The sequence below is a fragment of the Pseudonaja textilis genome, chromosome 1, assembly GCF_049901715.1.
Source record: "Pseudonaja textilis isolate UNSWEBS1 chromosome 1, rPseTex1.2, whole genome shotgun sequence".
Classification (NCBI taxonomy): domain Eukaryota; kingdom Metazoa; phylum Chordata; class Lepidosauria; order Squamata; family Elapidae; genus Pseudonaja; species Pseudonaja textilis.
The window spans coordinates 68,701,822-68,714,953 of record NC_141990.1 but is presented as its reverse complement, the minus strand read 5'-3'; the positions used below and the strand labels follow the sequence as shown (position 1 = coordinate 68,714,953).

The window sequence follows — 13,132 nt, the reverse complement described above, 5'->3', positions numbered from 1 at the left end:
GAGTCCAGGAAAACCCCTAGATTACGCACAAAGTCTGTTTGGGATAGTGCCACCCCATCCAAGACTAAAGATGGTAATTCTCTCTGAGCCAACGAACCCCAAACCTAGAGCCAAACTTTGCCTCTCATCAGATACACTTGGATTTCATCCACTTAATAGCCTTCACTTCATCCAGGAATGAAGGGAAAATCTTCCTCATCATCATCTCATTCAGACCTGCTTTCTTAATTAATTCTTTTTTTCATATTTGAAATCTACAAGGTCTTCAGTACATTCACTTGGCATCCTCTTATTGAAATAGTACTCGTATGAAAATATAATGTATCTATCAGGAATTTTGTGATGTTTACAAAAGTTAGGGTAGTTATTACACATGTTCTTTTGGAGTGTTACCTCATTAGGATATGTAAGTTCTCAAAAGAGAGAATTTGAAAAATAATGGATAGCATGCTTCAATGACAGATTTAATCATCCTGTTGTATTTGTTACAGTGCTCTCAGCTTTTAGATGAAAGTGTAAAAGATGACTATTTTGAAGAAATACGAGAAGAGTATGAAGACATTCGACAGGATCATTATGACTCACTCAAGGTAAATAGTGCTAAAACTACTTTTTAATTGTGTAGGGTGTAAGTCTGGCTATGTCAAATGTCTCCCAGAAGCCCATTGGGTTTTCACCTCTGGTCCTGTCTCCTGCTTTGTGTTAGCAATTTGCTAATTCAAAATGCTATCATTTATTTTTCAAGGGACATCTTATCTAATATCCTCCCTCAAACCCCTAGTCTGTGACTGAAGGATGTGGTCACAACATCAGTACTACCTTATTGGTGATTGAAAGGTCAAATGGCAAAAATGAAAATAATTTCAGTAATACTATCTCCTCTGCTTCTTTGTCCAGATTTCCCCCCTCCCCCCGAAATTTCAGATTTTAATCTGAAGTTATGGGAAACTCTTAGACCAGTGCTTTTTCAAATCTTCACTTCCAGCTTCTTCCTGTTTCCTTCTTGAGTTCTGCCTTTATTTATTTTTTAATTCTACCAGATGGTGGGACTGATGGATTCTTGATCTACAGTCTACACCTGGAGATATTTATTGGGAATCTCTGAGTTTTAAAAAAATATTTATAATTAATTTATTTGATTTATATAGCTGTCAATTCACTTTTATGTGACTAGGAAAAAGTTTTCTTCCTGCTGACAAGGTTGTCTTCCAGGCTTGTATTAATTATTGTTAGCTCCATTTGCTTTCTTTTATCTAAATAAATTAACTGCTAGATTTAAATCACACAGCACTAATCTCTAGATTTTCCCTCCCATATATAGGAAAGAAAATATTTGTCTTTAGAGCAAGCAAGAAATAAACGATTCTGTTATGACTGGAAAACTGAGACTAAACCAGGTAAAGTTTTAAAACTGTTTTCTGCTTCACCAAAATAAAAATATGTAGAATCCTTAATGCTCTCTGATGGTTGTTTTCTTGCAGAATTTTCATTACCCAACTAGGTAACATCTTCAGTGCTAGAAAGTACTGAGCTACAGTAGATATATTTTCTTCTATTAGGAACACAGACATTTTTGGATAAAAACTCCATAGTGAATTAAAATTGGATTTAAATCTAGTTTTTGTTTTTATAACTTAATTAAAATTAATTTGTAAATATTTTTTCTCTCAGAAATTCAACTGGTTACCCTATTGTTCTGTTTATTTTGAAGAGTTTCTACTTTTTTAAAGAATTACTTGGAAAACTGTTATAAATTGCTCTTTTGCCTCTCTAGTTAATTGACTTTATTTTAATTTGAAATTAAGTAATATATTAAATTTAAGCTACTTTTAAAATATATAAGAATTAATAGGGCTGTTTTGTATATAAAGATTGGTGGCTGCTTTCCTTAAGAAATATAGCTTGGCTTATGGATTTCTGTAGGACTGTTCACTTCAGCAAGAATTGGCCCAATCAATTAGTGCCAACAGAGAGAAAATGTTATTCCTAACACATTTGATGAGAGTTCAGATTGCTGAGGCCAGAAGGTGCTGCTCTCGTATTGCTGACCTTGTGGAATAGCCTCCCAGTTGAGATCAGGCTAGCCCCCAAAACTTTTAAAGATGGAGTTGTTTTGAGAAGCCTTTCCCTAATGTTATCACATCATCTTTAACTTCTGTTTTATTTTTTTGTATTTTTAGGTGTGGGTATTTATATATACTGTTTTTATGGAATTTGGTACAGTGAATATTTTATCAGTTTTACATTCTCTGTAAGAGTCATTTGATTGCAGGATAAAAATGTGATTCTTACTTGATCCTTATTTATTTATTGATAAAAAATACTTAATCAATTAATCAATCAATCTGCTATGCTCATAGCACCTTTACGGGAGTACTATGTATTTAGAATAATTGAGATTCCAAAAACATTAAGAGAAGGTAATATGAAAAGAATTCTTGATCTGTGCCTGCCTTATCTGAAGTAAGAAGCAAATAGGTTAAAACTGCTATACAGAATTTTTGTGGAGAATTATAAACAGCTCCCATGAATCAGATCTATATTCTCTGGCCAGTTAATTGCAAAGTTGACATGAGAAATCCAGATTAAAGCATCCCTGACAGATGAAAGGCACCACAGCTTTAGTAACCAAGGGATTTGTAAAGTCATGATTTTCCATATACAACAGCTTTCTTTTTTGCCATCTCATGCTGCAGAAAAACCATACATATATTATTATTTTCCAGCTGGTTAGTTCAAGGGAAATAAATTTATAGTCAATAGAGATCCTGTTCGTTGGATTCATTGATGTTCCCTGCATTCAATAGGATCCAAAGACACAGCCTTGGCTAACTGAAGTTAAGCATGATAATCCTTCAGCATTAAGTGTTTGTACTAAAGGCATATTAAATAGAGTCTGTTGTAAAAAACATATGTTGAAGTACAACATTTGTGTGTTGAACTTTCTTAGTTAAACCAAAGTTCCTTGGCACTAGAGTCTTTGAAGATTATGACTTACAGAAGCTGGTGGACTATATTGACTGGAAACCATTTTTTGATGTCTGGCAGCTTAGAGGCAGATATCCCAACCGGGGATTCCCTAAAATCTTCAATGATAAAGTAGTGGGTGAGTAAGCACAATAGCATTTTGTCTAGTGGACGATATAAAAACTAAGTTAATTATTATTTAAAATACTTGTAGTTGTGTTAATATGCAAAGGAATTAATGATGCAGATGAGATGCAGATAGATTTATCATCCATAAAACAATTATGTAACTGGTACATTCGTGTTGTTTTTATCTTGACATACAGAGAACACAACTAATTCCATTAATCCAACTTTCATTTTTGAAAGGCTTGTGATTAGCTATTCATTAAATCATTTTTTTCTGCCATGGCAAGATATTATTTTGGGCCACCTGTAGTCAGTGTGTGGATAGAGAAGATTTACCAGATTGTTTATATATTCCTAATTTAATAAGAGAAAATTGTATGTTTAGATACTGTCACTAGGAAATATACAAACATTCATATACTTTTTCTGAAATACTTATTTTCATCCATATGCCTGCAATAAATTTCACTGTAAAACTGTTGATAGCCATGTAGCCACTGAACAGATGTGATAAAGAAAGCAAAGTCAGTGATTTTAAGGTTGCAGGTAACAAAAAAACCCAAACTTTGATTATTTTCTTTAAAAATTCTTTAGTTTATTTTAAGTTGACACATTATGGTAAGCCATAATATGATTTGTTTAGGTATTGTGTGTGAATCCAACCATTGTATTTTATTCAAAATGATTTAGCCAGCCATTCTTACAATTTTTTTCTCCTTTTTTAGGAGAAGAGGCAAAAAAAGTTTACAATGAAGCTCAAAACCTGCTGAAAAGTCTGATTACAGAAAATAAACTTAAAGCCAAAGGTCTGATTGGGTTTTGGCCAGCTCGAAGCATTAAAGATGACATTTACTTATATGATACAGAAGAGAAGCTACAAAATTTGGAACCAATAGCTAAGTTCTGTGGCTTACGACAACAGGTGTGGCTTGATGATATTCTACTCAACCAAAATGTTACTTATTTCAGACTGTGAACTTGAACTAATCTTTACGCATTTCCTAAATATGATTTGTGATTATGTAGACAAGAGCAAGCAAGTTGGGATCCACAGATGCTTTGCTAGAAAATTCCTAAATCCCAGCCTCCAGAATGATTTGTCAAGAAGTATAAGATATAATTATTTGGAGGGGTTAAGAATGGTTGCCTCTGAGAATCACAAACTATACACTAGTTTTCTATTGTTTTATTTAAAACATGCCTGTGTGACCGTTTCTTTGCAGCTTTGAGATGTGAAATCCTCACTTTTAATGTATTTTACCAACTTGAAAGCATTGTTTTTAATCTGAAAAACACATGCAGCTTTGCAGCTAAAGAACTTGCAAATATAACCTGTTATACAGCCATTTAAATCAAATGATCTGTCTTTTCCACTTTATCTCCATAAAAGTATATACAGGATCATTTATCTGCTAGTTTGTCACTATATTAAACTTGCTCATATGAGACATAGTAATGCAACCTCCTACTTTGTCTTTAAAATCAGTTAAAAATGGAAGTTATATAAGAAGCTAAAGAAAAGAAGTTTGCATTTATGTAATAAACCTTCACAGTATGTGTGTGTGCAATGTGGAGATAATTGTCTTTAAAAATTAGCAAAATGATAATGATGTATTCTGTAAGTAGATTAAAACAATGACATTTCACAAGGAAAGGGGAACTGTAATACTTGGATTTTGGATCCTTATTGTAAATGCTGCACAGAAAACTTGGAAAGTGAATCTTTCTGTGGATTCTAAATAAATTTGCATTTTTGAAAGATAATCTCCAATACATCCAATGAGGTGACCTCACCATCTTTCTGAGTAATTGGTTCTTACGTTTAAATTATTCTTATTGCAAGATTTTTTTTAATGTTCAGACAGAATCTGCCTTCCTGTAATACAAGCCCAATATTTTGTCCCTTGTACAATAAGAAACATGTCTTCATTATCCCTGTGACATTCAGGAATTTGAAGAGTGTTATACTCATAGTATATTTCCAGTCTCTGCAAAAATCTCTTCACTGGAATTATTTTCTAGTCCACGATCATCCTTGTTGACTAGTCTGAACCCTCCTTAAAATGGTGCCTTCCTGAATCATATACTGTATCAAGGTGGGATCTAACCCATATGAAACTGAACTTTCTGTACTTGAAATTGTATTTGCCATGCAGATAGGTCACTGACTTAGTTTGGAATTAATATGAATAGCATGCAAGGAAAGTATTGTGATTATCAGGATGCCGCCTTCCCTTCTCCCACATAAGTCTACATGTTACTATAGATTGGGAGAATCACTGTGTATCTTATTGCCCTGTATTACAGTTAGGTCTTTTATATTTAACATTTTGCTCAATTTATCATTGTAGGCTGAAAAAGACTCTGGTTCCACAGATCCCTATTATTGCCTGTCTGATTTTATATCTCCCCTGGAGTCTGGTGTTTCTGACTATTTGGGTCTCTTTGCCGTGGCATGCTTCGGAGTAGATGAGCTATGTAAAGAATATGAAAAACAGTCAGATGACTACAGTATTATAATGGTGAAAGCACTAGCAGATCGGTTAGCGGAGGTAATGTATTGTATTTTTGTTTTTTTACATAATTCTACTTATTTTAATTCATGTATTGGAAGGGAGGGAAGCACCAACCTGCTTTTTTGGAAGTAGATGACTATTATCTATATAGCAAATGTATTGTAATAATTTACATAAATGTTTTATCCAATAATGTCATTTACGATAGAGGTCTTGTTGATTCTTTGAAAACCTCCATCAGCAAATGAAAGAATGAATTAATTTTTACTGTTTATTTTCTCCTGTAACCACCAAATCTGTTTCAGAGGGGAAGGGAATCCTGTAGATAATAAGCAGGGAATCTGAAAGAAACATTTTACTTTTATGTGTGCAAGTGTGGGAAATCAATGGATCAATTAAAATGTCCTTCTAGCAGAGTAATGAGCCTATAGTAAATGCAGAGATATCTTTAAATATGAGCCATGCAATCAGAGGTGGTATTCAGCAGGTTCTGACCAGTTCTGGAGAACCGGTAGCAGAAATTTTGAGTAGTTCAGAGAACCGGCAAATCCCACCTCTGACTAGAGATTTTACAGTATCCTTCCCTTGCCACGCCCACAGAACTGGTAGTTAAAAAAATGTGAATCCTACCACTGCGTGAAATATTAAGATAAGAGCTAAAGGTAATGGTACATTGAGAGCCAGTTTAGTCTTGTAGCTAGAACACTTTTCTACTCCTGTTTTAGGACTAACAGCCACTCAGAAGTTCTCTCAGTGCCAGGAAGAAGGCAGTGACAAACAATTTGTACCAACAATACCAAGAAAATTGCATATATATCTCTGAGTAGTTACCAGGAGTCTGTGTAGTCACCAGGAATCAGGACTGAGTTGAAAGCACCACACACTGATAAACTAGGTACTTGGACAAAGCATCATTAAATTTAGAGCTTGCTTTTGCTTATTTCTAAGGCATTTGCAGAAGAACTTCATGAACGAGTTCGGAAAGAATTCTGGGCTTATTGTAAAAATGAACAGTTGGAATTTTCAGATCTGCGTAAAATAAGATATCATGGCATTCGCCCAGCAGCTGGTTATCCATGTCAACCTGACCATACTGAAAAAATCACTATGTGGAGACTTGCCAATATTGAGGAAACTACAGGTATCTTTCAAAGTTTGGTTAGGAAGTTCTATCTTAAAATATCTTTTTGTTTTTTCCATACCTGTTCTGCATTTTGAAATAGATGAGGGGAGAAATTATAAATGCTCTGTTTTATTTTTATTGTCTTCCTTTTATGACTGAGATGTTTATAACGATGAGAGGATCCCCATTAAGTTCACCTCCTCTTCAATTTTGTGAATGAGTTGTGCAGGTGGGAGAGCATATGGCCAGGATGGTATGCATGGTCCCATCTTCTGTTCACTGTTAAATCATCATCTGTTTTTAGTGTATACTTAAAGAAGGCTCCTTCTTTTTCACACACTCACAAAATAATGTTCAGTGTATAGATAATTTCCTAACTGATTGCACAACTATAAAATTATAATGGGTGATTTGGACTGGATTTGTCAGGAAATTGAACTCCCAAAGTTTTTCTCAAATACGACTCAGAGATTCTGCAATTTGGCAATTTTTAAATCAAAATAAAGTCTATCTTCCAAAAAAGCCAACACAACTCCTTTCCTTTGATTCTTACAGGTATTCAGTTAACTGAATCTCTAGCAATGTTCCCTGCCTCAGCAGTATCTGGTCTCTACTTTTCCAATCCGGCTTCTAGGTATTTTGCTGTTGGGAAAATATTGAAAGATCAGGTAAGGCCTTTTTGCAGTTACAGAAATTGCATTAAAAAGGAGAGAGATGGAAATGGGAACCATATATATAGAAACATGCTACTTTTGATAACCAGGATCAATGCAGCGTGGGGCAAATGGAAGTCCGTCACGGGCGTCCTCTGTGACAAGAAGATGCCGATGCGCCTGAAGGCGAAAATCTATAACTCTGTGGTGCGCCCCGTGGCCATATACGGCGCAGAGTGCTGGCCGACGACCAAAGAAGTCGAAAGCAGACTCCAGATAATGGAGATGCGAATGCTCCGATGGTCGGTAGGCCTCACCCTACTCGATCGCGTCAGGAACGAAGAAGTGCGTAGACGGTTCAACGTCGTGCCCATCCCCACGGTCATGAGGCAGTCCCGGCTACGATGGTTCGGCCACGTGAGCCGCGCCAAGGAAGAATCCATCATCAAATCTGTAATGAAGGTGACTGTCGGAGGAGCGAGACCGCGTGGTAGACCTAAACAACGCTGGATGGACACGATCAAGGCCGATCTAGAGATCGCGAAGGCAGACCCGACACACGTGGCAGACAGAGAGGTGTGGAAGCAGTACTCAAGGACATTAGCGGACCTCGCCCGAGCGCGAGACAAACGCTGAAGAAAAAGAAGAAGAAGAAGAAGATGCTACTTTTGATAACATATCATTTAGATCAAGGGTCCCCATTGGTCCGCGGCCCAATGCAAGCATGTGAAGCTGCTTTTGTGCAAGCGGTATGTGCGTGAAACCATCTTCTCTCCAACACCACTGCTACCACCACCAACAGTCCCCAGGGCCAGAAAGGTTAGGGACTGCTGCTTTAGACTATTCAATATGGTATTTGAGCGCTAAATAATTTATTTTGTGTGTATTAAGAGTACCAATAATTCTTATTAAATATTATAAACTGAGCAAATGGCGGACAAGATTCAGAAACCTATAGTTAAAATACAGGTTAAATTGCAAACATAGAAGCTGGTTATTGATGATATTAGCAGAAAATTACTAATGTATTATTTGGGTCTAGAAGGTTCCGTGAAGCCTATAGATGTATAAAAGGAATGTGAGTAACTAAGTAAGACCAAAGCTATATTTTACTTAATAAAAAATGTTCAACATGAAATGTTCCAATGTGGAAAAATATTAATCTCGTCCCCCAATTCATTCAATTCAGTTAAAGAGATAATTGGAGTCAAGTCTTGTGAATATTTAATTTAAACAATTAGCACTTATTTAAGCCCACTCTCCCTCCCTCCCAGAAATTTTGGTTCCTGTCATAGCAAAGTTTGCATCATCAATCTAGAGTCATGCTTTGCACAAAATCGCTTTCTGAATAATTTATAAAAAAGCTGTTGTTGCTTGTCAGTTTGGAAAATGTTATAAAACCATGCCTAAATCTCTGGGCTTCCATTTGTTAAGTGTATCAAAATCACTTCCAAGAGTGCAGACAGCACCCAAGAATCTAAAGGCTTTTTACACCTTGGCTAAAATTAGTGTTCATGAATTCACTATCAAAAAATCGTTGGGTAAAAAACTGGATTTATGGGAGAAGAGTTGGAATTGGAAGGCATTGTAATTGTGGTTGTCTCATGTTGACAAACATCACCTGGATAATCCTTCAGATTTGGGGAAGAACATTCTATAAACAGATGAGTCAGATGTGAAACTTTACATACTATATGTGTGTCATCATATCTGGGAGTCACCTAACACCACATTCCATAATATTAACCACATCCTAACTCTCAAGCATGCAGGTGGTAATAGCATAGATGAGGATAACTACCTTTCTTTGAAGGAAGCATAAATTTTGCTTCTATCAGAAGAAAACAAAGATGTAACAGAATATCAGGTAAACTCCCATCAACTAAAAGTGAAGCATACACGTTAAAAGTAGTAATTCCAAATATATATCTAAATTTACTCTAGAATATATGAAAAACAGTTTCATTTTTTGGGAATGGCCAAGTCAATGTCTAGAACTAAAGCTGATATAAGTATTCTGGTAGGACCTGAAATGAGCAGGTCATGTTAGAGCTTCACTTGAATAGATCTTACTATATTTGACAGCACAGTATCAGCAGTAGAATTCTTCAAGTTTTTGGGTTCTGTGATCTCCCAGGAGTTGAAATGGACACTTAACATTAGAACCATCATTAAAAAGACACAACAAAGAGTGTTGTGTCAACTCAGAAAGTATAGATTTCCCCAAAAGTTGCTGATACAGCTTTAAAGAGGAATTATTGAATCTACCATTTGTAGTTCTATGACTGGTTTGGTACAACAACCAAACAGGACAGTTACAGACTCGAATTGTTAGTTAAAACTATAGAAAGAACAACTGCATCTAGTCTGCCTTCCATTGAAGACCTGTATATTGTGTGGGTAAGAAGGAGGTCTGAGAAGATATCTACAGACCCCCTCACATCCTGGACATAAACTGTTTAAATTCCTTCCCTTGGGATGCCGCTCTAGGGCATTGCATGCCAAAACTAGGCACAGGGTCAGTTTTTTCCCTTATGCTATCACACTGCTGCACACCTAATCCTCACAATGCTGTTTAGTGTCTATGTATATTTACTCATGTAGTATGGCTGTAGTGTTATTTATTCTTATTATCTTCTTTACTGTGCCCTCTTATTGGTATGATAATGATGATGGTGATTGTGTTGCTTTGAATATTCACTGAGAACTTCTGCACTGGAAACAAACTCCTTGTCTGTCTAATCACACTTGACCAAATAAAGTATTCAATTCATTATGAAAGAATAAGATTCAAAAGAGAAGAGAACAATAAACTACCCTTCCAAATGCCTCACAAAAAAGCCCACACTGATAAAGTACTCTACTATTACACTAAAAATCCAATAGCACAGAAAATAAGCTATGTAAGATCTCTCAGTCAGAAGACACAATGAAAACTCTTTAATTTCACAATACGCCAACAAATTCAACAATGTCATTTGGGAAACTGTAGATATCTTAGACTAAAAATGCTAGACAATTCCTGCAGGCAGGGCATTCTGATGAATTGGTCATTAGCAGGCATGTTGGAAGAAACTCCATCTACAAACTATTCAAGAAAGGAAGGAGGTAAAGATAATGGAAAGAGGCAAACAGTCCTGAACATACCCTTCTGCATCACATATTGCAATCAAGCAATATGTCACTCAAAAAGTAATAAAGGGAGAAACAATATCCTAATGAAAGGAGAAGCTACTGCATATAAATAGCTAGCAAGCTGCAGTCCTCCATGCAATGAAGTTGTTGCTTAATTTGGTAATGACATGTCTGCAAAAGAGAAGCAAGCTTAGACAACACCAAGAGCCAGCTAGACAAACAGATTTCAGCTAAAGGTGATACAGTAAGTTGTTTAAGGTGGGATAGTTTTTCATACTGACCCAGTGCACATTGAATGAATATATTAGTGAAATAAAAGCATAAATTGTCATTTATTCACTTAGATTCTGTTTATATATCACAGAACCTCCAAGAAACTGTCATAACATTAAATGCCAAAGATGTCAAAAGTCTGAAGGTGTGTTTTTTCACAGAATTGTAGCAGAAGAGTTTTCTGTTCAGAAAAAAATTATGAAATATAGTTTTCCATATATTTTTATTAGTGTAAGATCTGAAACTTAAAATACTAATTAGTAATCCTCTTATTTGTTCTACAGGTTGAAGACTATGCCTTAAGAAAAAATGTGCCTGTGGCAGAAATTGAAAAATGGCTTGGACCTATTCTTGGATATGATTCAGAGTAACAAAATAGGGTGATTGATTGGTTGGTAATAGATATAGATATCAGCTATACAGAAAACATTCACAAGCAAAATAGGGAGGGGATTTGTGTCTGTGTTGGGGCACAGTATTGCTTCTCCATTTCATACTATGTAACAAGAGTCTACCAGACTTGTGGAACAAATGTGGGAGAAAACTGCCTTTCCTTGTTTTCTGATTAATTTTAAATAAACAAGAAATTGTTTTTCTGTTTCTTCAAATGATTATTCAGTGTAGCTACCTGCCATGGTGAAAACAAACAATATCTAATTTAAAATATTCTCTACACTACATCAAACTTAAAATAAGTTGTAAAACAACAAACCTAAAACAAAAAATTCTTAGATGTGAAGTGTATCTTTCAGTTTTGGTTATCCAGGAAATTATGTCCATTTACATGAATATGCATGTTATCATGAGCTATTTAAAATATACTTTCTAAATTAAAGATCATTCTAATTGTATTTGGGGTTTTGATGTGTGTATATGGAATATCCTTTGCCTGAGTGTCCAAAGCTCATCTTTTTTAATAGAATAGTTTCATAAAAAAATAAAAGGCAAGATAAAAAAAATCAAATACATGAATATTTCATGAAAATGAATACAAATATTATACTAAATGTATAATTAACTACTAATAGTGTAATCTGTAATTTTGCTTTCTGAGAAAATAGCTGTTTGACATGGTTTTATAGTCCTAAGAAAAAGCTCAGCAACTATTTGCACTGACATGTCCCTCTATTTGGGAGTCTTAGTGATATTTAATGTAATTGTATGTGTATTTAATAGGTGGTGCCAGTGCTTTAGATTCATTTGGAAGAGGTACTTCAGAATGCCTTGGGCTGTGAATGCAACACTTTTCTGCAATTCATAACAGTCACCTCTTTTCAGAAATATCGTCAGAGAAAAAAGACCTAGTTGCTTTAATGAGATGTGCCTTTGTGCCGCCCATGTTTTCTGAAATACTTTTTCCCAATTGAATCCATCAAGCATTGCATAGCTTTAATATTTAATAGCAAATTGGTTCAGAAATTAAAAGGAATGTGGGAGGTTAGTAAGTGCCTTGATTCTTAATTCCTTCTTAATATACTGGGACATGTCTGAACAGTAAAAGAATATAGAAAAAAGGGACCACAAAAGGAGACTATGGTATATGTTCACATAAACAAATCTAGATGTTACGGAGTTTATATTTGCATATAAGCCTAAAAATACTCTTCAGACTTCTCCACTTAAGTTGTGATTGGAGTTCGTAGGATGCCCTCTTGTTATTCCTGTGTTCAGGTCTTTTTTCTAAATAAACAATTGCTTATTGATTATTATAATGGATTGTTCATAATAGCTCAATTATTTACTCTTGTAAGCCCTGGAAAAATCATGCTCTTTTTGGAACTTTTATAATCTCTGTTTGTAATTACACTCACAGGTGGCACAGCCTTCTGTTCTGTTACTACAGAAATGTGCTCTGTTATTTCTGTGTTGTTACATACCAAGAGCTGCCAAAACATTAGATTGCAAATCTTTAGATTTTTACATGAACAGTACCTTATGCCACTGCCATAAGGTCAGTTTCTTGAAATCTCTATTTTCTTTTGCCATCGAATTGCCTTTTTGCAGGCCTCTGTAATGTGTGGATTTTTCATCAGTACATGTATTCTGGTATCGAAAGCTAGAGGACTTAAATTAGTACTGCTAATATTTTCACAATAGGTTTTCATATATTTTATTTTCCCATTTTAATTTGAGGAAAATGTTTATTATTCATTTGTAGACTTCGATAGAGGCTCTCTAGGGCCTTGATAAAACCAAATTAATTAGATTTATATTTCTTCAGTCTTGATGAAACAGAAGTATTCATTTAGACAGAGAAAAGTCTCACATTCTGTAGATCTCAATGAGATTTATGAATGGCTGTAAACTGAGAAGTTTGGAAAAGTCAAAGAGGTTTC

The 13,132-nt window shown here is 35.1% G+C and overlaps 1 protein-coding gene across 1 annotated transcript in view; it reads left to right on the top strand.

The window, feature by feature from the left end:
• Window positions 1-11,647, top strand: part of MTR (5-methyltetrahydrofolate-homocysteine methyltransferase) — a 73,277-nt gene extending 61,630 nt beyond the window's left edge. The window contains exons 26-33 of the mRNA XM_026705227.2: window positions 492-590; window positions 1,322-1,397; window positions 2,951-3,106; window positions 3,822-4,018; window positions 5,448-5,648; window positions 6,561-6,753; window positions 7,291-7,403; window positions 11,081-11,647. Coding sequence (XP_026561012.2) covers window positions 492-590; window positions 1,322-1,397; window positions 2,951-3,106; window positions 3,822-4,018; window positions 5,448-5,648; window positions 6,561-6,753; window positions 7,291-7,403; window positions 11,081-11,167 — 1,122 coding nt within the window. The 3' untranslated portion in view covers window positions 11,168-11,647. The remainder of the gene's footprint in view (window positions 1-491; window positions 591-1,321; window positions 1,398-2,950; window positions 3,107-3,821; window positions 4,019-5,447; window positions 5,649-6,560; window positions 6,754-7,290; window positions 7,404-11,080) is intronic.
• Window positions 11,648-13,132: the final 1,485 nt, after the last annotated feature.